The sequence below is a fragment of the Lampris incognitus genome, chromosome 6, assembly GCF_029633865.1.
Source record: "Lampris incognitus isolate fLamInc1 chromosome 6, fLamInc1.hap2, whole genome shotgun sequence".
NCBI classification, from domain to species: domain Eukaryota; kingdom Metazoa; phylum Chordata; class Actinopteri; order Lampriformes; family Lampridae; genus Lampris; species Lampris incognitus.
The window spans coordinates 48,117,446-48,144,489 of record NC_079216.1 but is presented as its reverse complement, the minus strand read 5'-3'; the positions used below and the strand labels follow the sequence as shown (position 1 = coordinate 48,144,489).

At 40.3% G+C, this 27,044-nt stretch overlaps 3 protein-coding genes and 1 non-coding gene across 6 annotated transcripts in view; all 4 read right to left on the bottom strand.

The window, feature by feature from the left end:
* Positions 1–810: 810 nt before the first annotated feature.
* Positions 811–4,662, bottom strand: ppp1r15b (protein phosphatase 1, regulatory subunit 15B). Its single transcript, XM_056281778.1, has 3 exons — positions 4,274–4,662; positions 2,395–3,704; positions 811–1,681 (listed from the first exon to the last, which is right to left on the bottom strand). Exons 1-3 carry the CDS (start codon positions 4,437–4,439, stop codon positions 1,472–1,474), a joined length of 1,686 nt encoding a protein of 561 aa, XP_056137753.1. The 5' UTR covers positions 4,440–4,662; the 3' UTR covers positions 811–1,471.
* Positions 4,663–5,802: 1,140 nt separating this feature from the next.
* On the bottom strand, positions 5,803–12,187 carry rps13 (ribosomal protein S13). The gene is made up of 6 exons (XM_056281397.1): positions 12,094–12,187; positions 11,524–11,572; positions 11,338–11,416; positions 10,565–10,734; positions 6,665–6,765; positions 5,803–5,878 (listed from the first exon to the last, which is right to left on the bottom strand). Exons 1-6 carry the CDS (start codon positions 12,114–12,116, stop codon positions 5,845–5,847), a joined length of 456 nt encoding a protein of 151 aa, XP_056137372.1. The 5' UTR covers positions 12,117–12,187; the 3' UTR covers positions 5,803–5,844.
* LOC130114884 (small nucleolar RNA SNORA19) lies at positions 6,231–6,359 on the bottom strand. Its single transcript, XR_008810476.1, has one exon. It is a non-coding gene; the product is annotated as a small nucleolar RNA SNORA19 (small nucleolar RNA).
* Positions 12,188–13,573: 1,386 nt separating the features above from the next.
* The window catches only part of pik3c2a (phosphatidylinositol-4-phosphate 3-kinase, catalytic subunit type 2 alpha), an 82,262-nt gene continuing 68,791 nt past the window's right edge, over positions 13,574–27,044 (bottom strand). For 2 of the 3 annotated variants that reach the window (XM_056282634.1, XM_056282635.1), the window contains exons 26-33: positions 25,861–25,970; positions 24,080–24,287; positions 21,890–22,014; positions 21,262–21,379; positions 20,010–20,091; positions 15,679–15,788; positions 15,445–15,570; positions 13,574–15,304 (exon numbers count right to left, since the gene is read on the bottom strand). In XM_056282634.1, coding sequence (XP_056138609.1) covers positions 15,122–15,304; positions 15,445–15,570; positions 15,679–15,788; positions 20,010–20,091; positions 21,262–21,379; positions 21,890–22,014; positions 24,080–24,287; positions 25,861–25,970 — 1,062 coding nt within the window. In that variant the 3' untranslated portion in view covers positions 13,574–15,121. The remainder of the gene's footprint in view (positions 15,305–15,444; positions 15,571–15,678; positions 15,789–20,009; positions 20,092–21,261; positions 21,380–21,889; positions 22,015–24,079; positions 24,288–25,860; positions 25,971–27,044) is intronic. The other variant, XR_008810411.1, reaches the window with a different exon arrangement.

Genomic DNA, 27,044 nt, shown 5'->3' with positions numbered 1-27,044 from the left:
GACTACCCCGGGGCAAAAAAAAAAAAAGTAATATCAAAAACTAAACATGTGTATCAAGGTCCTCAGGTCCCCACTGACCTCTGTGTATATTCTTTGCTGACTCACTCGGGCCCTGGCACGTCTAACTTTTACCCCTATCTTACACACCACGGGCGTGTTGAATGTAGGTACCCGCCCTGGTGTCAACCACGGCAACGGTGAGGGCGGAGTTGTCTCTGCCCTCGGTAGTTCCTTCAAATTCCCAGCTTCTTCTTTTTTTAATAGCAGCTGCTAGAGAAAGGCAGAGGACAATATTCTATGATATTCTGGGATTTGGTTTAGGTGTGATTCGGGAGCTGGAGGGACAAAAGAGGAGCCGACATTGCCATTACGACATATTGTAAGACGAGTTCAAAGGTCGGCTCATACGACGTCTTGTCCTCTGTCGTCTACAAATCCTACGTAGCGCATATTTATATCGAACTACGTAACCCCCCCCCCAAAACTGACCTGAGCATGCGCACTAACACCCGAAGGACCATTTGAAAGGCAGAAAAAACATGAGGATTGGCTTTTTTTCCTACTTTCTACGAACGAGACTGGCCGGTTTGTTGTTAACTTTGTATGGTGTCCAACTGTATAACCACTTCTATGGTGTTTCTTCACAGCAGACATATGTAGGATTACGCTAACTTTGTCAGGGAAGGAGTGGGATGAAAACAGCAAGTGTGTGTAGTCTTCCTTCTCTGCACACCACCACGGGGGAGCGAGTTTTCAGCCTGTAAATATGTGATGCCAAATGTCGAAATATCACAATACACGTAATCACAGTGCGACAACAGATTTTATTATTTTGACAAAGTGTTTTTAATGTTTCTGTCAAAACAAAACCAACTTTCTCAGTGCAGCGGTACAGCTATGAATGTGTCTCAAATGTATGTAAATATTTAACCACAAACAATAAATAGTAATAATAAAAAGTCATTGAAATCAAACGTGTTCAACAGGAAGACACGCAGCATGATGAAAACATTCTTCAGCAGTAGTTGAAAACACTTCCAAGCACATTAGCTGTAAACCCTGGATTATTTTTTTAAATGTTATTATCTTTTAGTTTTACACACAACTCTTTATTTTGGACACATAAAAAAACACGTCATTTAAAACTGTACAAAACCAAAGCAAAAACTCCACAGGGCATGAATAAATTACATTACTAGGTCAGTATATAAGGCAAACAAAACAACATTCCATACGTTAATTTTTACCTTAGTATAAGAAAGTGACAAAATCAGTGCAATGGCCACAGACCCTGCGGGCACTGGTTTGAGGTACAAAGTTGTTCCACTTAACAACAAACATCAAAATTGGCCAAACATGGAAATTTCTAGTCAGCCTAAATAAAATTCTCCTGTTGCATTGCAACCAATCACAAGTTCTCATTTGAAAAGCAAATAAAATCATTCGGCATTCATGGAGTGAAGGGTGGGTTTTATTTCAAGGTGCTGTCCAGATAAGCCCGAATCCTCTCTCGGTGGGCTTGGCTGAAGCAGTGGCCAATGGCCTGGTCAATTTCTTGGATTCGCCTCTGGAAGCGGTCCCGGTCTCGGGCCATTTCCTCCCAGCATCCTCTGCGGGAGGCCTGTCGAGCAAATGGCCATGTACGCATCACATGGACTTGGACAAGAGGAGAGAACTGCACCTTAAATTCATAAGGAAAGCAAAAATTCAGTAAGCACTGGCTCAGTACAAATTAAAAAAACAAAAAACAAAAACGGATCAATGGTAAATAGATGCAGTTTAGAAAGTGTTATGACTATGTGAATTCCCATGGGGGAAATACCTGACAGTAATTGACAGAGTAAAGGTAAGAAAACTAGGCAAAAAAACAAACAAACAAAAACACGCACTTCCCCCATTGTTAATTATCACTTATCTTGCAGTCTCTCTTTGATGTGTTTAGCTAATATGACTAACTTCTTCTTTTTCAGCCACTGGGTGGAATTTGAGTGTAATGGAATAGGATGATAAGGCTAAATAAAGTGTGTAAGAGAGAATTTGTAACACCAACGCAACATCATGTAAAAGTCAACTCTCTGTTGACTTGCTGGAGTCATGTGACTTGCTTAGTCACGACAACTAGTAGTGTTGCTAGCCTACAGCCAACAACAACTCAGCTCAACAAATCATGCCTCATGAAGCAGGAAATAACTTTGACCTCACTTAAGAGATTACAATAAACCACATATATTACATATGCACATGCAATCTAGAAATATAATACTATTCTCATGAAGTTTTGAATTAAGTTATGAATAAAAGATAGCATCAACATTTATAGCATTATGTTGGCCCAAGGTAGTCTGTTTTGGCAAAGACTGACAAATGACACATTAGGTATAACTATATATTCACCTTTTTGTGGGTGTTTCTGTCCTTCTCCTCTGTGGGTGACCCAGATTTCTGCCCTCTCCTCTTCCAAGGCACCAGCATGGTGTCTGGATGACAGTGACGCTTTGACCTTTTTTCTGACAGGACGGGTTTAACAGCTCTGGATCTCAGGGTACTCACAGTCTCTTCTTTACATTGTTTAACCTGCGAAGGCAGTCTGTGCTTTGTGTGGACAACAGTGGTTTTTGAACCTGGCCCAGATGAGGGCTTGGGCGTTGGTAGTACTGTGGTAGAGGAACTCTGGAGGAGACTTCGGGAGTTGAGAGGGTGGTATGGGTCATCATTTCGGGAGAGGGACCTCCACAGCTGCTCTTCTTCATCATCGGAGGAGGAAGGAAGAAAGCTGCTCTCCTCCTCTGCATCAATGTCTGGCTTGGAGGAAGGTGCAGAGAGTGAGGCCTGCTGGGGCTCCTGGCTGTGAGAGAGTGATATTTGGGCAGTCTGAGGGGTCGTATTGCTGACTGTGCATGCTGTGAAACACATGGGGTTGTAGGGGTCTGTGTGACTGCTGAAGAACTCCCAAAGACTTTCACTTTCCTCCTTGTCAAGGTCGGGGCAAGAGCCGTCTGAACTGCCCCAGCTGCTCTCACTGTCAGAGCGGCTACCCCAGAATTTTAAACCATGAGGGCCTATGAATTCCTCGCTGGTCTCACCAGCTGAAACACATTCAGAGTCATCGCCTTTACTTTTAATTTTCCCCATTTGTGTGCTAGTTGAAAGGCAGGCAGAGAAAAAGAAGGGATTGTAAGGGTCACTAGATCTTGAAAGAGACTCCCAAAGCGCCTTACTCTCCTCACTGTCAAAGTCTCCCGAGTTTTGATCTTCCTCGCTACTCCAAGGGGAGCCTCTCTCCTCTTCAGTGCTCTTGTGACAGACATCCTCCGTGCCAGAGCTGTCGGTGCTGGATACAAAGATGCTCCAGTCACCGGGGAAGCCCATTTTCCAGCTGGGATGGTGTCCAACAAAGATGCCGTCCTCTTTGTTGGCAGTGGTCCTGGTGACGAAGTCGTCCACAAGTTCGCAGCAAAGGTCGTCAGCTCTCAGGCTAGACAGCAGCACTTCGGCGGTGGGACCCCCCGGAAACGCGTCGTTAACATCCGCGCAGAAACTGGACAGTGGATTCGAACCTCCAACCATGACTCGGTTATCTCCGTCAAACAACGAGGAGAAGAGGAAGGACTCGGTCGGATTCGTCGTCGAGCTCATGTGCTGAACGCTCTGACCCATCTCGTCTGTAATTCTCAGATGAACCTCGAATCTGAACATCTGGAAAACTAATTAAATAAAAGAAAATGGGTGAATGGTTTTTTTTCCATTTTCACATTTTAGTTTTCTGTGACACTTACTAAATCTTCCCACACTTTTTATGAAATATTTTTTCAGGACTTTTTGAGGACATTTTCCATTACTTTTATTTGGATATACGTGACACGTTGCTCATGGTCAAGGTCGTATTCAGTGATTCATGGTCTTTAAAATGGACTGAGCAACTTGATGATCAGTGAACATATCTCAAACACTTAAAACTCAGATTTGCCATCTAAGTGATTTAAAAATACAGATAAGACGATACGTGATCTCAGCTACAATTACGCTTAAAATATACCATCTCAACGGGTAAACATGGGATTTCATAACCTAACTTAATTTTCTATGAAACCATTCCCGGACATTTGATCAATTTTATCTCTGTCCACGCGTTTTCCATGACTGGAAAACTATACATTTCCAGGTTTTCCAGGATAAGAACACTTCAACATTGTATTTACTAAACATAGATGGACAATCGTACGGGGTGTGACAATAGAGTCTGAACAGAGCCAAAACAACCGTGTCAGATTACCTGACATGAAGCTGTAGTAGATGATCTGGATCAACAACCGGAGTTGTTCCCACAGGACGCTGAGTAATTGCTTGGTCCACGGCAATAACGCCATTCCCCCACTGCCAAACCTCTCCATTACCGCCCGGTCCAAACTCTTGGCAGATTCAATAGTACTCGTTGCCATTTTCCTGTCGAGATACGGTGACAAATGCAACAAAAAAACCCTCCTCACGTATTTTGATATTCCTCGTCGAAAACAAAGAGATTCCACGCTTTTGTCGGTACCGGATGTACGATGATGATTTGTGGTGGCTTCATTTTTCTATCTCGCTAGTTTCTATGATCTCCTTGATGTCGCTCGTCAAATCTTCACATGTATTCTCTCCATATTGCGTTTGCGTTGTCTTCGTAGTAGATGAGTGTATGTCAATGGATTGCAACACCGCCCTATAAATAAGCAAGCGTCGCCGTCAAATCGTGTTGCGATTGGACACAACTGGTGCCACTCTCAAAGTCCCGCCCCTTGATTACGACGCCAGTGACGCATGAAAAGTTGTAATCTCCCAAAATTGTTGAGGGATTTTCCTTTAACGAGAAGCGATTTAAGAATAGATTTGTGGGTTGAAATTACAATTAAAGAAAATGTTGTGTATGAAAAAATAAACTAATAAAAGCTAATCAGAGGATCCCAAAGTGACCAAGGAAACAAGAATTCAAGCAACCGTTTTTAACATTTTATATGGAATCAATATTGTGACGTTTCAAAAAAAATTTTGTTTTTTTATTTTGTACATTGTCCTCGTATGTGTAGAAAATATTTCCATCACTATAGAAGAGCCAAAGCCAAGCCCTGAAAACTGATTTAGGGAAACACCATCACAAATCACTTTCCTTTTTTAAATGGCTTTCACTTTACTTACATACATGTTTTCTGCAGTATGGGCACTACTGCTTAATTTGTAAATCAGGAGGCCCTGGGAAATTATTTAAAATTATTAATCAGCATTCACAACAATAACTCAAAATTAGCGGGGGGGGGGGGGGCGTAGAAATAGCTGTTCAGTCTGCCCCCGCTCAGTTTCAGTGCTATCGACGGCGCCATTATCGCCACCCTGTTAATCCATCGAAACATTGTTGGCCTGTTTAATTTCTAACTGGCTTGAAGAGATTGAAAAAATTGATGATTCTTTTTATCAGTCTCATCCTTGTTGTTTTTTTCAAATCGCAGTGACATTAGCTGACGTCACGTGCAGAAAAGTCACGTTTCTTTCATAAAACCAGATTTAAAATGCATCAAAAATAGACAGACAAGCGATTTACTTCAATTAGAAATAAAAGAATGACAGAACAGATAACATTAAATATTACAGAAAATTTATTTACAGATTTTGATAGTGACAAAATAGGTGCCAGATCCAATCAAATAGGTGGTCCAATCTGGGAGGTCCTGGATCCTGTTCTGGCAGGATCCGGCACAAATTAAGCCCTGATGCAGACCATATGTAATCAATGCTTTGATAAATATTTATGAAAAACAAGGACACAGATTCCAATTTGATATCATTTTATTTTATCCAAAAACATGTAATTTATGCCACCAGAGCAGAAGCTGTAGAGGACTCGCTGTAGAAATAAAGAAAAAGCTCATTAGGATATGTCAACGGTGGAACAACTACCATAGAATTCAAGAGGGACTGCTTTGCATTCTAAGGCAAATTCTCAGTCACGCATGCAGTACCCCCTCAAAGGCCATTCAAGCTCACCATCACAAGGAAAAAGAGGACTGACTTGTCACCCTCAAGATTGGCTACTCAAGATGGCGATTCAACATTTAAATTATATTCTACGTCTCATTGTAATGAAGAGCTCTATGGAAAAGTCACCAAAATTTAAACGATTAATTTTTGAAATACTCCGACGAAACAATGAGCCAAATTTAGAAGCCAAAATCAAACCATAAAGGCTTTTTAAAAAAAAATGTGTGAAGGGGACTGGCAGAGGTGGCACCAAATTGCCATTCTGCTAATTTACCTCCAGCGTTTATCTTGCACAACAGAAATATCAAAACTCTTACAGAGAAAGAGCATGACAATGAATTGCGCAACATTTTATCATTTAGACAGCCAATTAGCAATGTTTATTTTAATTCCACGATTCTATTGACTTTAAAATTGTTGATACCGTTTCAGTAATCTATAAAGGTATCTTACATGCCTGCAGGCCTCAATGGCTGGCAGGTTCAAAATTTTACAATTCATTCAAAATTCACCTGGGACACTAGTTGTTTTGAACAGCACAGGACAAGACAGTTCATTATCTGCCTGAGCAGCATGCAAAATCTTGACTAGAGTTGATTCTTGCCCTTACAAAACATACAGACTGAATATAAGAAGCAGAACCAATACGTACTACTTCCAGTTGGGAGCCAGTACTCTCTTGGTCTTGTAGTACCGAGCCAGCCTGTGAATCCTACTCTCAATGAGAATCAGTCGGAACTTGGCATCCTTGTCCTGTGAATGACCAGAGGCAAAATGTTACGCCATAACATTTACTAACTGTCCTCTATATGACGCGTACAATCAACATATTTTTGATAGTCAAGGTAATAAACAAAAATTCAACCATCCAAATTCTACACGAAACTGAAGACACCATATACCCCATTAACCTTCTAGCAGAGCCACTGACAGGATGAGAATCTCTGCTGCCTAATCACATGTATTGATGCTGGTCTTTTGTCAATGCAAGCACTGTTGAATTTCACCCAATAACCCCCCCCCCCCAATTTCCGTGTGGAAATTGTAGCACGTTGCTTTTGTAATAACTGATAGGTGGCATATGCACTAGGCTGACAAGATGAATGGGAGAAGTTTGGGACAGGGGAGTTGGGGCGGGCGTGGTCACGGTAGCTGTAGCCTCTGCTACATTACATTCAATGTCAACAACTAACAGCAACAGTAAAACACTTTAAAGTCAAAACTCAGCACTAAATGCTACTATTTTTGTTCATGAACATTAAGTGAACTGTCATTAGGGAAAAAAAAAAACCGACTGTTGTATGGAACAGTGTGTAAACCATTATCCGTTACATAAAATTCATTTTATTGTAACTTAAAGGCCAACTTTAGTCAGATATTGATTTAATACAATAAAGAAATGTTTTCCAAGTGTAAGCGTCCGTTATTTAATGGTTTCAGTCCAAACATGCACATTTGCTGTGTTTTTAACAAATTGGTCATGGGGCATAACCATGACAAATTTGGCGGCGGGGGGGGGGGGGGGACTGCGTTGTGTTTAGAGAGAGTAGTATGGTAGAATAATAACCCAAAGAGGAACAGACAATAATATAAACTGCTTCAGAGCCAAAACTAAATATTACCAACCACTTTCAGAGTAAAACGTCATATGCTTTTGAATGCACATGTATGGTCTGTGTGATCATGGTTTTTTTTTTTAGATAAGATTACCATCTGTGATTGGAGAAATCACATGGTAAAATTCGCTCGTCTGTGTGAAAACAAACTATAAACAATTCTCTGCTTTATTGGTTTTAGATTAAAAAAAAGAAAAAAGTTTTTCATTTTGTTTTGACCAGACATTTATGCATGTAGTTGACTTTTCCAATCAGACTTGGGACAAATCATTTGAAAACCAGACTCTCTAATCAAAATGTCTCAGAAAAGTGTGGTGTTTTTGGCTTCCCGAGCAGTGACTAAAAGTTTACATTCCTTTCCAAATGCTTAGATTCACTTACATTTGTTGTTACTGTATGGTGAACATAAACGAACATACCCTCTGATGGAAATGCTCCAAGACAATATACCCATCTAATGCATTATTTTAACATTTTTAGAGGTGGAGTTTCACCGAAACAACCAAAATTTTTTTATTAGCTGTCATCGTTTGCTGTCATTTACTATTTTTGCCTGCTGTTGGGACCAATAGCCAGATCTCTGACCACGGGAACTGCTGACCAGGGTAATGTCCATCCATAGATAACTGTTTGTAAGTAACTCATACAACCAATAAGCTTTCCCCTTTAACACTAGAATGACCATGACAGTCATTATGACCATTTTGGATTTTCAAAGTTTAATAACTTTTTTTTGGGGGGGGGGGGGGGAATACAGACCTGCCGTTCCCTGAATGCTCCTAAAATTGCATACATTAGCATTAAAATGAGTTTTAAATCAATTGCAAAAAAAAAAAAAAAAGTTACGATAAAACCTACCTAAAATGACCATGAGCAATTAAAATGTCCGCTTTGTGCATCATGTCACTATTTATGACGCGTGTTGGTCGCATCATTTCCTTCGCGAAGTTCATTGCTCTGTCCTAGAAAAAAAACAAACTAGTGTTCTCCAGTGCAGTGTAATAGTCTAAACTTGATTTTCGATTACTGCCAACATGTCTGCTTACAGATGCCGTTTCAGATGCACCATGACTACCACCGAGGCGTTGCAGTATTTACAGGCGTCGGACAGCAGCGATTTTAAATTTTTTGAAAAATAGTATTTAAGTTGTTAAAATGTTAATTTGGGTGTCAGTCGTTTCTTAACAGACATACTAACATATAAAATGCATTAATATCTCAGTTGGGTATTTATCTTGACAGAATACAGAGTTTAAAAACTGTGGTGGTCAATATTACAGCCCACAGTCGTTCTAGTAGTTTTTAAATTCCGGTCATCATTTGGGATTGTTTCAATATTTATTTTCAGTTCTTTTCTTCTTTTTTTTACATTTCACTTTTTATAGGCCTTGTTACATTTGTTAGATTAGCAATATGTGTTTTCCGTTTTGTTTTTCAGGTAATATTTACACGTTTTCAATTTTGCTATTCAAGTCTAACCATGTCTCTCTGAAGTTTAAATTGTTTAAAAATAGTATTATAGTTGTAGAAATGTTAATTTTGGTGTCAGTCGTTTCTTAACAGACATACTAACACGTGCAATGCTTTAATATCTCAATTGGGTATTTATCGTGACATAATATAGAGTTTAAAAACCGGTGGTCATGCTGACTGCCCATGGTCATTTTAGGTAGGGGTGAAATCCCAGTCGTTCTAGTGTTAAACTCAGCCCATTCACAGTGCTTTATTATCAGTCAGGCTGCCAGACAAATTCTTGATGGTCATGTGCACATTGTAGAAAAAGATACAATAGACACCAACCTTAGAAGATATGTAGCATACTATGGGAATAGCTGTCTACAACTAAAATACAGAGACAGTACCATAAATAAGCAAAGGAAATAGGCTGACAATCTATGCACTTATAAGCCTTTCCACTTGAGATTATTCTAAAACGTCAATTCAAAAAATAATTCTGAGGTTAAAGCCAACATTTTGAAGATTTACATGCAAACAAATGTCTTTTTTGATGCTATTGCTCGAGTATTAAAGACGACAATTAATCCACAAATATCCAACAAGTCATTAAGTTGCTCATTTTTTGGGTATTCTCAGGTCGAACTTTCCTGGGGGAAAATTAGAGCATCATCATAGCAATTTACGCCTTATTGTAGCGACCAAACGTGGAATAATGGAGGTGTGATCATATCTGAAGTCACCCATTGATTTCACTTCACAAGGGTGTGACGTTTTGCTTTGCTCAAGAGCAGAGCCATCCATCCACTGTGATGCTATGCACTAAGTAAGCTAATGTTATTGTACATCAAAGAAGGAAAATCATCTACTCCTGCCATGCAGAAATTTCTAACTTGAAGTTTCTCTTTTATCTTGTACTTGGGAAGACTTGTATTATACAACACAGGGTAGTGGGAGTTGACCTTGATGATCAATTCCTCTAGGTTGGATTTGACACAAGGCCAACACAGCCAAACAAGCGTTTCTACTGGCCAACTTTGAGATTTGCAATCAAAGTTCACAAAATTTAAGCTCGGCATAAAGAGATGCACCAGGAAGCGAATGAATTGAGTGTATGGCAAATTAGAAGTGAAATTGTTATGGCTCAAAAGTAGACATGGCAGATCAAGCTCTAAGAATTTTATCAACTGATGATGCTGAGAACGGCTAAAGCTCAGGAAAAACCCATGTTTTTTTGTTTTTTGGTAGAAAGAATATGCTGGAACACCACCAGTGAGTGGTTAGTCATTTGGAATGGATCCCTTGAGATCTGGATTGAACAAACATCAGTGTCATTACCAGTATTACTACAAGCATTAGTAAGTTAAACCAAAATGACTCTTTAGGAATGTAGCTATAAAACTGATGTTCCAAATCAGAATTCACTGTTTAACTTTAGGCCGATTGTTAAATTCCAATAAAATGCCAAGCTATTGTTTCACCTTTCTGTTCCTCTCCAGATGCTTCCTGACAGCCACTGCCTTTTTAATGAGGTGGTAGAGGTCCTCAGGCAAGTCAGGGGCCAGACCCTTGGACTTGAGGATCCTCAGGATCTTGTTGCCGGTGACAAAACGCACCTGGGCCACACCATGAGAGTCCCTCAGAATCACACCTACACAAGGGAGAAAAACCTTTCTGATAAAATAATGCAAGATATCTGGAATATCATAACTGATGGTAGATAACTTGTGGTTGAAACCACACATCAATTTTGCCAAGTGATTTGTAAGATCAACAGAAAACCATTGGGCCATGATTTAATTCCTAGTAGTGTCCTTGAAAGTGTTTTAACCCTTTCCTCCTCCAAAGGCGTTACACCCGCGTATTATCATTTTCTTCTATCACAAAATCAAATGTTAAGAGCCAGATTAATCTGACTCTGACCCTAAAGCACAGTTGGTTAACATCTATATCAGAGTCATGTTTACTGGCCATGTAGGTTTGCATACACATGGAATTTGACTCTGGTTTCGTATCTCTCTCATAATACTTAACAGAATAACACTACAACACAACAATCTTCAGCTATATACACAAGGATTGACTTATACAGGTGAAATAAGAGGTGATAAAACGCAATGGTTACCAACAACACCTTTATGGGTCTAGCTAAGACACATTTCTGGGTTTAGAAACTAAGTGATGTGTATTGTGCACATATGCATTGCATACATGACTTATAATTTCAGGTGAATCGGGATGCAGTCAAACTTACCAATCTGAGAGGGGGTCAGACCCTTTTTGGCCAGCTTGAAAATCTGCTCTTTGACATCATCTGAGGTCAGTTTCAGCCACTGAAAAGCACGTTTTTAATATTACCATTACAGTACAACAGTCAATTATATTAAAATTACATTTGTTGTCATCGTTTGAAATATTAGCTTCACTGCTGAATACTCACGGTGGGAACACTGCGCCTGTAAGGCAGGGCCGACTGGGACAAGCCCTTTCTGTAAAACGGACGACAACCATCCAGTAATTAAATGAGAGGAGCATTTATAAAGTCGGTAAGCACTTGGGTAAAACGACACAAGACGCAGACAAACAAAAGCATTATAGACCATGCTGCTGAGGACTGCGATATACGATAATATGGTGGGCCAGACAAACATGGCGCTGTTACATTATAAGAGCATATTCTGTCAAAAATCAACAACTTCAGACTCAAACTCCAGATCAAACAAATCAACAAGACTGTGGAACCACATGCAAAATCCGATAAAGTTACGCGTAATGATTACGCCTTCAAGCAGCGCAGAGAAGCCAGCTAAAGCTAAAGCTAGCCCAACAACCGGAGGCAGCAGAAGTCCGGCCGAAGGTGCATGATCATGATAAATTTTCATGTTTCTGAGAGATTGGAGACACCGGTTTGGTGATATGGTATTCTTGACATGGAACATACATCTGTGGGGTGTTTAAATGTAATTTCCAAAGGTGTAACGACACTTTTATATGATAAAATTCTTCTTACCCGGGAGCGTGCATGCGACCCATGATGGCGGTAGAGGAAGAGAGGCCTTACACGCGACAGAGAAAGGTATTTTGCGCCTGCGTCGGAAGTGACGTTATGGCAACACGGAAACAGAGCGTTCCGATCCGCGATCACTATTGACTCGGTAACACACAAGTACATCGTCAACATACCAAAGAAATTAAAAACACGTCACATCATATTTAGAGTTTTAGTTTTGTGCCAAAATGGATTTCATGTCGCTCCAATTTAGAAAGGATGATCCGCTGTGGCGACCCCCAACGGGAGCAGCCGAAAGTAGTAGATGGCATTAAAAAATAAAAGCTTCGTTTCTAGTCACCAAAACCGGGGTTAATAATGAAATCACTTTTGTGAGCTGGATCTATTAAAACGATAGATCTTATACAAAAGCTTGAAAGTAATTTCTTTCTTTTAGGTTATGGGGAAGGCAAGAGAAAGGCACGGCTCCAGTGAATATCTCCAAGAATTAGCTTTCAGTAAAAAAAGTAATTACATTAAAACACTGTTGACTATGTTTTGCCAGGTTCATACCCCTTTGATTATGGCACACATTGCTGAGCTGCAGGGTTGTTTTGGTAAAAGAATGCTGTTAGACATTACACATAAAGATCTTATCGGGAAACCGAATTTGTTCATAAACTCTCAATAAGACAGTAAAATAGGTATATCACTGTTATTAATGGGCTGGTTTACTAATACAATGTATTGAATAAGCAATTGTTACGATACAATATTTTCCAACATTCCAAATAAAGGACTTGGATTGTACAACAAGGCCCAGCTTATTAAAACTTGTCCGTGGAAAGCAGCATTTCTTTGGAGAAGCTTACCCACTTCGTAAGAACATTGGGTAACACGAACATGGTAGTAAGAAATCAAGTCCGCCAACTTTCTCAAACACAAAAAGTGATATAAACATATATTCCTTCCTAAATTTGGTGAATGGTTTGTTTGTCCCCCCTCCCATGCCCATAGATTCAACAACTAGAATAAAGGGTTACAATTGTTTTTTTTTCTCCAAAGTGAGTTAATGGTTAAAACAAACCATTTTCAGAGTATGGCCTCCAGCTATTATTGTTCCTTGTCCATTTAGGAAAACCCCATAACAATTTTTTTTTTTTTTGCAAACGGGTAGCAATAGAGAAATTAACATCCAACAGTGGGGTTGCTGGACAGTCTGGAAAAATCTGCATGGTCATGTTTTGTCCCACAGAGATCCATCACTGCAGCTGCTGGGCCACCAGTGGCTGTAATCTCAGGTCTCAGGTGTGATTGTGTGAGACCAAATGAATGTGAAATAGAGTGCTGCTGTGAAGGAGCATACAAATTCAGGTTGTTTCTCACACCAAAATATAGTGACAAAGCTGTTCTACTGACCCCCCCCCCCCGCAGCCTTCCATATATCCAACTCACTATATGAAACATGAACACAAGGCAACTTCAGCTTTGTTCAAAAAACATTTAATTTGCTTTATGAAAGAGGGATTACAGTACACACTGATCCATTCAGGTTAAAGGTCAGAATAAATAACTGGCCATGTTAATACAAACTCTGCTTGCATCTTTTTACAGTCACAAAGAGTGGATCAAGTCACTAGTATTTATAGCGTGAGTGATGCTATTGTCTTAATATTGATCATAATTGTCTTGTAGATACTCTTAAACCTTTTCAGATAAATTCATCTTAATCTTATTAAACATCTTCAGATTATAGTTAGCTAGAGTGTAGAGAGGAAAGCAGCAGTTACTGAGGAACTTGTTCCCTTTTTAGAAAATGGCCCCTGGTTAAATTGAAGTTGCCTCTCCAATGCTTATCCGTAATCAGCTGGCATGATGTTTGGTCACAATTTAAAACAGGTGAAACTGTTTATGGCTCCTGTTGTCACTTTGGAAACAAAATAACATTGTTCTAGACTGATCTCGCAGTCAAATTATTGCTGTTATCTTAATGTGTCCCATGTCATAATTACCTTGCCAGTAGGATGCGCAGCAGATGGGACTGTTGTGTATCTGCCTGTGCAAAGAAATCTTTTGCCCCAGGCTCCAGAAATTTTGTGGCTCCTAAATGTCAGTTCTATCAAGTCCAAACTGTGGTTTTTACTCCATCTGAAGAAAGTGTTGAACTAACACACAATCAGTGTGTTGGGGCAACCACAGCCTCTACCAACCAGAGTGCTGACAAGAAGGTGTTCCACAGTTTACAAGTATGTAACATCTATAGGGTTCGCTGTGTGAAAAGAGTCAAGTATTACCATGACAGAAAGACCTGGTAGTGTGCAATTAGTAGTCCATCGTTCCAAAAGACCGAAATCGGTATCCGACTCACTCCAGAAGAACTACTGACAAGACTTTACAGAATATATAATTTCCTTTTTTATAGGGAAAGATCACATTAATAAAATATATTCAGGGATTAAGGCCAATTAAAAAGCGATTCTGAGCATAAACAAAGGCACCCTGTTCAGTTTCCCATTTGGGAGAGTGGTTTGATTTGCCATCCTCCTCACCTCTGTTGGCACATACCTGGGGAAACATAGAGTCACTACTAACTTTTAGGGATCTTTTTTTTAAATACTCAACCCAGTCATCTCCTACAAAGCAGGAAACTGCAATGCCTCCTATTTGTCTACAAGGGGAAAAAAATGAAAATGTAAAAATGAGCCCCCTTCTATTTCTTAAAAATTAATCCATCAAATCTATATAAATTCTTTTGAAAGTAAGTTGTTTTGGTCCTCTAATGTCAAACTGTACAAAATATAACAAATCTCTGTTATAGTTAAAGGAAAAATCAAAATAAGACTGTTTGTCACAGAAACAACCTTGATTAATCTGAGAAGGCGAGAGAGATGGAGAGAGAGGGATGGAGTGAGGTGAAGCGGTGGAGCTTTGAGCTGCCCGTTTAAGGGTGAGGCCATTGGCAAGTTTCACTGCCCTTTCAGGGTGCATCTGGAGGAGCTTTCTTTCTGGAGAGGCAAGAGGCAGAGTTGTTCAAGGCAGGAGGAAGAGTCTAGAAGTAGGGGACTGCTGTGAGTTTGTACCACTTGACTGTCTCCTTGCTGAGGTCAAAGTCTTTCAGTCTGAGCGTGATACCGCCCAGATAGTAGTTCTCACGCAGCGACTCAGCACTGAGCACGCTCAGTTGCAGCTCCCGTAGTCCCAGGGTCTCTTTGCTATAGCCAGTGTACACCAGCTGTGAGGGAAGAGTACGGCGAAAAGATTTGTAAACATCACAGACAGCTGAATCAGTTCTGGAAAGTCAAGTTTCTGTTATAATTACCACACAGAGTTGAATGCACAAATGGAAGACAGTGAAAAACAATACTTCCTCACCATCTCATTGAAGGTAGGGTTCCTGGTTTTCCTTGAGATCTTTGTCTTGCGTTTGGAGGTCTTGTGCGGGTCTGGAAGCAGGTATGTTTTCACATATGGGTTAGGATCTGTCCCATCTTCAGAAACCTAAAGGGCAACAGATAAATAAGTGGTGGAAGTGACTGATAGCAGAAAAAAAAACCCATCAGTCCAAGCAGCATCTCTGCAGGAGTATGTTGGCTTTAGCGTGTTTACCAGGTCTCTGATGTGCATGACCATGATGAAAAGAGTGCTGTTCCTGTAGGAGATAGACAGTTTCACCTCTCCCTCTACCCGGCCTGATACAGGACTCAGTGGTGGAGGTTCTGGCAAATACATAAATGAACAAATAAATACAATCACACAGCACAGATGATGTTTGTCCCAATATGTAAAGTAACATACACATCCAATCTCTACCAATTAGGCCAATACTATGGCTAAAGAGATTGTCATACAAACATTCGTCTCATTTCTTAAATCAATTTGAGGTTATGGTTGATGTCAGCAGTGTACAGTATACCCCACATGGTTTCAACATATACAGCAGCGTATGCAGAATTTGTTTGTCTCTGCACTATATTTAAGTTTGCAGCTACTGCATAATGCAATTTCCCCACAGGTGTAAATTAAGTTTATCTCACGCCATCTCATAAACTAGTTACTAAACATAGACATATATATATTTTTTTTGCCCTTTGACAGTACCTTAGTTTTACTTCACGCTGATTTTTGTTGTTGTTGTGGAATTTCCCCCCTTTTTCTCCTCTATTGTATCCAGCCAATTACCCCACTCTTTCGAGCCGTTCCGGTCGCTGCTCCACTCCCTCTGCCAATCTAGGGAGGGCTGCAGACTACAACATATCTCCGCCGATACATGTGGAGTCACCAGCTGCTTCTTTTCACCTGACAGTGAGGAGTTTTGCCAGGGGTACGTAGTGCGTGGGAGGATCACGCTATTTCCCCCAGTTCTCTCTCCCCCTCGAACAGGCGCTCCAACTGACCAGAGGAGGTGCTAGTGCAGCAACCAGGAAACATACCCACATCTGGGTTCCCACACACAAGACACAGCCAATTGTAGGGACGCCCGACCAAGCCAGAGGTAACACAGGGATTCAAACTGACGATCCCCATGTTGGTAGGCAACGGAATAGACCACTACACTACCCAGACACCCCCTTCACACTGCTTTTTACACAGGATGTGTCAAAGAGGTCATAGACAACAACAGTTGTGGCACATTTGTTTACACAAACAGTGACAGTCGGACGCCATATTCTTTATGAGTATATTAGCACATGCTGTGTTTTGGTCAATACTGCTTAAAGGAATAGCTTGGTGTTTTTGAAGTCTATCCCAATGTAATACTCCCCACTCAAGTAATGTTATGTTTCATTTTTACAGTCATCTTTCTGTTTCTTCACACTGGACACATAGCTCCTGCTTGCCATTTAGAGATGGCTATGGGTGGGCCCAGGTCCAGAGGTCCTAGCCAGATATTTGCTCCACCCATGTACTAAACCAGTTGATTGTTATCAACACTACTGTTCAGCTAGGTAGTGGAAACGAGTTAATGAAATCGGCTGGTTTGGAACGTGGGTGGAGGAAATGCACGGTTTGGATGTTTGCTTTCTGGACCTGGTTTCACCATCTCTGGTTGTTTGTATGCCTTTATGTTAATAAATCCCATGGATTTGGGTTGTATTAAAGGTGTTATTCCTGTGCTTGATATGGGTCAGTGGTGGAGTGTTGGTCAACTCATAGGGCTGCCTAAGGGTAGGGCATAACAGAGATGAATCCAATTAATGGGGAAATAATCTGCAAACCTTGTTCAGTGCAAATAAACACTTCATGGTTCAGACAAAGCCAAAATGATGCTAAAGCAGTCTATCATAGTGAATCCAGGTGGTCATTTAAAAAATGTTTTTTTTTTAATATTCGGTTAAAGTCATTTCCTACTGCGGTGCTTCCTGCAACACAGCTTATAAGCGATTACCGGCAGGAGTCACTTTGCTGTGGCACAGTAATGCAATCACTAAGAGGGAATGTAGCAGTAAAAATGACAACAAATTTTTAAAATGGCCACTCACTCAAATATCCTATATTAGACTGCTGTAGCATCACGTTAGCTTTGGCTGAACCATTCTTTTGTTGTTTTTTTGTTTTTGACTAAATGAGGATTGTGGATTTATCGCCCATTTATTGCAGTGAAATGTAGGACATAAGCTGGAGCTGTGTGTCTGGTATGAAGAAAAGGATGGATCTGAAAATGAAACCTAGCTATGAATTTCATGAATGGTGAGTATAAAATACTCAAAAAATATGTAATATTCCTTTAATAATAGCACTGATTTATGGTGTTCTGATTAAATGTTTATCAAATCCCAGTGAAAGACCCATTATATTATGCTGCCCACTAGTGCATACAGCAAACAAAATCAATACCATCCATCCATCCACTATCCAAACCGCTTATCTTGCTCAGGGTCGCTGGGTTTCTGGAGCCTATCCCAGCAGTCATTGGGCGGTAAGTGGGGAGACACCCTGGACAGACTGTCAGTCCATCACAGTAAATCACAATACCTTCAAACAATATTAAAATGGAATCACCGAAATATGTTAACTTACCGCCTTTTCACACCTGAAAGTCCGAACCACGGTACGAACCAAGGGTCATGTTTTTGTTGCATCGAAAACACTTGATCCAGTTAGTTTTGGTTTCATATTGCAATTATGCAAGTACACTAAATAACTTTACATGATGTACCTACGGTCTGTCCTCATCACCTACGTGAGCGGAGTCTTCCTATACTTGACATTGATTGGTCTGTAGACGGGCCTGTGCCTGAGATCACCGTGTTGTCAATTTGGCAGGGAGCCTTCTATCACCATTTGAATTAATGGAGAAAAATGAACGAACAGATTCATTTCATTGCCACTATAACAATATTATTATGGCGTTACTATCAGCAAAAATACCTGGAAAGTGTCAGCATTTTTATGAGTTTTTCCAGTTGACTTTTTATAACATCGTCGGACCACATTAGAATTAAAAACTTGTTGGTCTCTTCCTCTCCCCATGTGCTACCGCTGCTCATTTTTCCTTTTTCCAGTTCTGATGTTAGCCTGCCGGAACATCCTGTAATTGGCCCAGAAGTACGAACCATCCAAAAAAAGTTTTCACACTAGAAACGAACCGAACCATGGTTCAGTTTGGTCCAGACTGAGACCACGTCTTTTTGTTGGACCAAGGTTTGGCTCTTTGGTCTAGACCATGGTCCGGGGGAGGTTTTACACCTGTAATTTTGGTTCAGACTGAAAAGTCCGTAAGTCTGGACCTAATGAGTTAAGTGTGAAAGCGCCTATAGTGTTGCTCTGACATGATGGCCCCATGAAAATGATTGTTCTGTCAGGCAACTGCCTGTCTTCGACTGTGCCAGTGATCAGAATCAACTTTATTGGGCAAGTGTGCCTATGCACATGAGGAATTTTACTCCGGTTCACAGCAGCTTCTAGCACTTTCATACATCACTCACTCAAAAAAAAAAACAAAAAAAAAAAAAACCCCCAAACAAACAAACAAAAAAAACCCAGAAGAAATAAACGGAACAACAAACAGGACATTGGATGCAAGCATGCATGCACAACAGGTATGTGGCTACTATACAGAGTATTTTTATGGTTGAATAATATGCATCCTATACCCATATATTATATCATATTGCTTATATACTATATTGACCATACACTATACCATATACCATATACCAATACCAATACCACAACCCATCATGCCCATATACAATGCTATATATTCACACTGTATTACACTATATTATTTTATATACCAGAACCTATTATCCACCACACAACTACATACTATATTACAGACCAAACCAAACAGCCAATCAAAGGTCATGGTCAGTGTTCAAAGTGAACAATCAAAGGAGCGGCAACATCAGCCACTGTCCATTCTATCCCTGCCTCCAAAGTCTCAAAAGTCAACTTGATGAGCAAGTGTTGAGCAGTCACGAATGTGTAGGGAGGGTCGAGCTCACGCTCGTCACTGGCCTGTGCTTACAGGACCGCATTTGTGCACACAGAGCAGAAATGCTCCCTCGCGAGGATGCTTTTCTGCTCACGGATACTGTTCTGTGCGCTCTTATCACGTACATGTGCCTGGTTTTTTGTGCGCTGGTTTTGAAACTAATTAACTGCCATATGGCTACTACTGTTGTTATTACTTGACATGCTGCACCGCTTAACTGGATGTGGCCCAGCACGGGAAATGCTATTATACAAGCATTTAGGCGATCTTTTAAGCTAGATTTCCCCATGGTTTGTATCGGATGATATTTTTTTTCTCCCTCCAATATCCGATCCAGCATTCTGGGCCAGTATCAGCCCAATGCTAATGCCGTGGATTGGATCGGGACAATCCTAATATTGATTAGATTTAAATAAGGAAACAAACAATTGTCCATTTGTATAATTTGAGGACAGAGGCTAAGCGTGTAAGAACAAGAGTGAATAGTGTGGTGGTTTACCTGGGGCTTTGTGTGTGGCGTCCAGCCCTTCTGTCTTGTCATCCCGAGCAATCGGATGAAAGAAGGTGTAGACGAGGTCACACTGAGGGGAGAGGGGATTATTAAATGACACGTTCAGACCACTCATATTACATCGTTGTTTATTTCTATATTCTCTGCCTGATTGAAACATTCGTTTTTCTTCTGTGTTAGCAATTTTATCTGTGCAAATAGATGTACAACCATATGGAGAGACAACGATAAAAAAATTTACATGGTTAATATCTGTATATATATATATATGTTGAAACTGTAGGCAGGTTTCCTCTAACCTGCTTAATTCGCTATTTGAAACTGTGAACTAAAAAATGAGTAATGGACATAGGTGAATTTCGAAGAAACTCTCAAATATCTCAAAAAAGTTTACGCGCTCGCATGAGGTGGTTGTTCAGATGATTCGACAAAACAATATTTTGCAAACTTGAAATGGAAACAAATTTTTCGTATTTAAGTCAAGGCTCCAGCATTTCCGCGACCCTGAGAGCAGGATAAGTGGTTTGGATAATGGATGGATGGTTTACAAAGAGCATGGCTATGCGCTACTTGGTTGGAAATGGCTCCCTTGGGCATGACATGTAGGTGCCACAAGGGATGCTATTGCATTGCATAACTCATTAAATGTTAAGCCGGTCATTCTTAAGTTTTGGATTCACAGGACCTCTGTAAAATCACTGCGGACAATGACCTCCCATAAATCCCTGATACGTTGCCATTGTTAAGTATAAGGGGTTTGGCCCTTCCGTCATTGCGTGCTTCACATGCCCTTGTCGCCTTTGATTAAACACTACCATGGCTACTGCGGTGCATGCAATCGAAATCACCATGCCAACACTTATCAGGTCTTGGAGATCCGTTGCCATATCGCGAGAGGAGAAAACCCAGCTTTAATCGCATAACATCAACTCAGTGGAACCACAGACCATTCGCAATTGTGTTTTGTCGACTTTAAAAAGAGAAAAGAAATAGTTTTTATTTTGCGCAACACTTGAATGGAAACCCACCTTGTGTGTGTGTGTATGGATGCTCAAACCAACAAAAAGAAATCTATCACGACTTCGCAGCTCTTTCACTATGCTTGTATCGAAAAGATAAACAAACACAGCAAAACACTAAGCGGTGTATGCACACATACAACGTAATTGTGCATGTGCGTAACTGTGTTTATACGAGGTCTTGTGTGTGTATTTGTATGTTTGTGCATGTATGTCTGTACCTGGGTGACCTCTGTAGAGCTCCTCATCAAGTTGTGGACGTAGTTGTTGAGCTCCACCTTCCTCTTGGCTGCAACTTCTTTGATTTGCGTGCGACCCAGCACCATCTTGCTGGGAAAGCTGCACAAGAGAAAAATAAAGAATATACCATTAAAGCCTTACCTACCCCTAGGATTTACTGTCCCCAATGCTATGAAACTAAGGTGAGAAACATGGTTTGGATGGTGATGGACAGGTAGGGTAGATGAGAGCGGCTATGTCATTGTGAGTATCGCAGATGGGCTCTTGTCATCACAGGTGTTTAACTGAATTAGGCCACTAACGCTTCCAGACAGCAAATCAGATAGTTCTGCTGTCTGCCTTTGTTAGCATGAAAAATAAAATGAATGATGAACATTAATCTGTATCGAATAGGTATATCAGGGTATACTTGATGCTGAGCCAGCCCTCCTTAATACAAAGCTAGGGTGCTGCTTGTGAAACCCAATGCTTTCCATACAAACGCTAGCAATGCTATCACAATGTTTGGAATGGCAGCTGAAGGTCAAATGTAAACTCTTTACGACCACAAAGTAAACATGAGCAAATGAAATGGTAGACTGAGTTGTGTGAAGGTGAGTGTTGCTCCACCTCGGCAATTTCCAAAGGGGGAAGAGGATGGTCAGCTTGTTGTGGAGCTCCTGGAACTCATCGAAGGTGCGGAAAACAAACTGGGGCTCATTCTGGCCCTCCCTCAGGAGCCTCACCACGTAGGTCTGTAGAGAGAGAGAGAGGAAGAGGGGGAGGAGAGATCGATTTAAACAGATTAAGGATTTTTCCCCCTCCCATTAAATGAAGGGATCTAAGAGTATACGAGTATCTACTAGGGGAGGAACGATCCACAAATCTCATGGTTCGATACCTCTAATGATTCAGGGCTTGGTAAGCAAGAGACAAAACACCATTGCAGTTCTCTATTTTTCATTTATTTTAAGAATTAGGCCCAACATTTTGGCATTATCCAGGCACGTATTCAAACGTAATGCAAGTGCAAAAGTTCTAACAAAATTTTGTGCCATCTTTTCTTGTTGTGTAACACAATTGCTTTACTTTAAAAAATTAAACTTTAAAAACCACTTGAACGACCCAGGCGGTCATTTTGACTGTTTTGGATTTTCAAAGTTTAATAACTTTGTGGAAAAAAAAAAAGATACAGACCTGCCGCTCCCTGAATGCTCCTAATATTGCATATTTTGCATTAAAAAATAGTTTTAGATAAATTATATTTGCATTAAAAAATAGTTTTAGATAAATTACACAAAAAAAGTTATAAGAGCTACCTAAAACGACCATGAGCGGTCAAAATGACCACGCATAATTTGTGCGTCATTGTGCGCTGTCATGTTATTTGTGTTGTTCGCATCATTTCCGTCGCAACGTTCAGTTCTTTTATTACATTTCACGTTTTATAGGCCTTGTTACGTTTGTTAGATTAGCAATATGTGTTTTCCGTTTTGTTTTTCAGGTAATATTTTCAACATGTCTAGTTACAGCCACCGTTTCAGACGCACCATGACTACCACCGAGGTGTTGCAGTATTTACAGGCGTTGGACAGTGGCCATTTTAAATTGTTTAAAAAATAGTATTAAAGTTGTTAAAATGTTAATTTTGGTGTCAGTCGTTTCTTAACAGACATACTAACATATGCAATGCATTAATATCTCAATTGGGTATATAACTTAACAGAATATAGGGTTTAAAAACCGGCGGTCATTTTGACCGACCATGGTCGTTTTAGGTAGGAGTGAAATCCCGGTCGTTCTAGTGTTAATAACAAACGATTTCGCGAAATGGGGAGCTTCTCTAACCATGAAGAGTGTATCGAACGATTCTGAATTCGATCCAGTATCGTCCCATCCCTACTATCTACTACTACTACTTTTGGCTGCTCCCGTTAGGGGTCGCCACAGCGGATCATCTGTTTCCATCTCTTCCTGTCCTCTGCATCTTCCTCTGACACACCAGCCACCTGCATGTCCTCCCTCACCACATCCATAAACCTCCTCCCTCTTTAATAAAAATAATAGTGTTACTATATACATATAAAAAAATCAATCTTTCTCAGCAGTTGAATACAAGTAATCAAAGGGCAGGCTGTCTAAAGAGCAATTTTTGTGCTGCCCCCTCCCATAGATTTTCTTGCTGAAGGACAGTAAATTTGAACAAGAAAACACAACAAACCAAGTCCTGATTTGTTGATACGTGGGTTAGCAGTGATTTTTAAAAAAACATGTCTTGTCACAACTTTTCCTTTTTTTAATGTCCTTTAAATCAACCACACTTGAGGCTTAGGAGTGCAATGTTCACATAATGCTCATCCAGGTTAGCTGACCTCAGCCTCCAAACTGCAGTATCAAATAATTCTTGAAGGATTCATACTATGTAGGAGTTTTCAAATCTCACCTCTAGTTCAGCTAAGGTTCAGGTGGACAAGGCTGTAGTGAACAAACATGCCTGAGATAATGAAATTCACTGGAATTTATGTCAAATATGATATTCAGCGGTTTATGGTGATTTTGAGAATTCTGAAACTTGGTGTTTATGACTGAGGCAAATTTGATAAGGAATTGATTTGATATAGAACTGATTTAGTTCAACAAGTAAGAACATTGTATAAAGACTGAAGTATGCAAACAGAGATTGGTTTGTATTGTGGGAGGCGGGCACTTGGCTGTAGTAAAGGAGTGCACTCAAGAAAGCTCCCCTTAACAATGACAATCTGCTATCTGAGCATACCTATGAAACCAAAATCATTTTAAATCAGCGTTGGCGGGGCTTACATAGTATTTGTCAGGGTTGTATCGCTTCTGGAAGGAGAAGATAGAGGCTTGGCGGATACGGCCTTCTTGCTTCATGGTGTAGGTTCTGGGAGAGAAGGACAGGATGGGCTCATCATTGGCCGGCAGGCCTGAGAAGCGCAGCTGGGCCAGGTTGTGGATGAAGAAGTTAAACTTTGTGGCAACGCTGCCAAGGCTGGACTCAATCAGCCTGGGTGAGGAGAGAGAAAAGGAGTGAATGGAAGAAGAGGAGATGGAAAAAGAAGCAGAGGGGAGGAGGTGAAAAGGATGGGGAGAGAGAGCGAGAGAGAGAGAGAGAGAGAGAGAGAGAGAGAGAGAGAGAGAGAGAGAGAGAGAGAGAAATAAGAGAGACCAAAGATAGGGGGATAGGCTTGTTTGAAATGAGTGAAAAAGGTACTTATACACGCATTTTCCTGAACCAATCTTACTTGGTTTCATACAAAACTACCCACAGTACTTTGTAGATGAAGCTATACTGTGGTTATAGCACCACCTACTGGTTGTACTAACATCCATCCATCCCATTATCCAAACCGCTTATCCTGCTCTCAGGGTCGCAGGGATGCTGGACCTATCCCAGCAGTCATTGCGCGGCAGGCAGGGAGACACCCTGGACAAGCCACCAGGCCACCATCACAGGGCAATTGCTTGAACATAATAATGTTAAATATCTGACCATTAGAGTCCCTATTGCATACCAAACAAACTTTCTGATTTGCTGTCTTTTTCTTTTTTCTCTTACTTAAAATCTTTTAGAAAAGCTCTGTAGTTCTGCACTAATAAACCTGCAAAGAAATCCTGCTTAGCTCGCACTGACCCGCAGATGAGAACATTATTCTTTTTTTTGCTATACAGTAGAAAATAACAAGACATGACCTCAGAGAAATGTCCCAGCTCTCCCTGGAGTAATTGGAGTTGCCTCCATTCTGATCTGTCACTCACACACTATGGTAGATTTACATCTTCATCCGGTGCGGCCTATGCCCTGTCAGAGCTGCTTCTCCCTGACGGCTGCCTCTGACTTCCCTACAAAATGGTGCTTCCTCTGTAGCCTGAAACCCCCTCTGCTGCCACCAGTAACCCAGCGCTAACAGGCTGCTGAACTCTGTCATCTGGCTGATTGTGTCAATTACAGCAGGAAAAAAATGTTGGTTCTCTGATGCCAATAGCATTAAAGGCCAAAGCAGAGGTCATATACTTGAATAGTTTTATAGATGAAATGTTGCTTTCTTTTTTTTCGATTTGGGTTTTCGATTCTTTTGAATAATGCTCAAGTTTATGAAGCACACATCTAGACGTTTTAAACATGAACTAATATTACTGCCATTATGGTTGACTTTTCATTTGAAACCTTAAACCAAAATGGTATTTTAATTTGAATTAAATACACATCTCACAGTCCTCTATACTCAGTAAGAGCTTATAAATCACAGAAAAAAGCACAGCACTCAGTTTGAATGAAGTAGTTTCCTGTAATTTCTTAAACTTGTGAAGATGTGAGTTTCAGCAGAAAGTCGGCCTGGATCTTAAAGAGACCCTTCCCTTAACCATAAAGTCCCAGATTCAACTTCCACAACAACCAGTGGTACATCAACTAAGTACAAAACATCCTGCTGACACGTACTCAGGCAAAACACTAAACTTCTGCCTGTTCTTCATAAATATCATGTGAGTCACTTTGGATACAAGTGTCAGCTAGATGCGATATAGTTTGCCCGGTCAGCAGAGCTGCTTAGAGTTCAGACTAGCCTGTGTGGATTTACCGGGTGAAGAAGACGGTGGCTTCGGCATCAGTATTGTGGGGTTGCAGAGCATCATACACATACTTCAGATCTTGGGCACTGGTCAGCTCTGGGAGGCCTGATGAAGTCATCTGGTTGAGATATACACAGAGATAAGCGTATCTGTGTGTTTGTGTATTTGTGCATATATATGTGTGTGTATATACATACACATTAGCAATCATTTCACCAACACTGAATGGTGATGTGAGAGTTCCTACAACCCACCATGTGTTTTGTGTGTGGGTGTGTTTGTTTATCAGTGTGAACAGGAAGAATAATAGAGACCGAGGAACCAATATGTTATTGATTCTATGCAAAAATATTGTATCTTTTTTTTTATACATGATATTGCCATTTCATTTTTAGAATTTCCCATTTGTTGTAATAATTGGTACATTGCAACACACCTTATACATGCACTGATGTGTATGTAAACATACATGCACAAATTTATATATTTAATAAGGCCATAGTGCAGCTATAAGCTAGTTTTTCATGCCATGGTGAACTCTACAATGTAGTTGAGGGATATTTACCACACCTTATAAAAAGAAATTTCTAGGGCAACAGTAAAGAATGTGGAGCCTTGAAAGAATTACTATGAGAGCAGGACTGCACTCGATTTGCGCATCATGTCGCTCTGGTACATGGTACCACAAAACAAGGGAGCTTATTATTTTAGTTCAGCTTTTTATATGTGACATACATAAACAAATATATAAATAAACCAAACAAATAAATAAAGTTCAAACTTCGTCTTCCCAAAAGAACAGGACAAAACCTTTGACCAAAAGGCAAGGAAAAATAAAATGAAGACAGGATTTTGGTCAAAGAAGAATTTCTGGCTAAAAAAAAAGGTTATTAGTAAGATTCATCACCATACAAAAATTCGACACCCAAATTTAAAAGCAAACAGAAATACATGATGCAGTCCCCGAAAGCTGGTGGAAAAAGCCAATTTGAAAACGTATGGCGAACACAAGACAAAATGTTTAACTTTCTTATTTAGTATCAAGGATGTAGTCTAAAATTCTGTATGCAATGTGTACAATGGAGTGAGCTCAGTCAATAAGCCTTTCTTTTCCATTGTATAGATTTTCAGAAATGCTCCATATGGCATCTTGATTAATTGTACTTGTCGCAAAGACCCTCCACTGATTTGA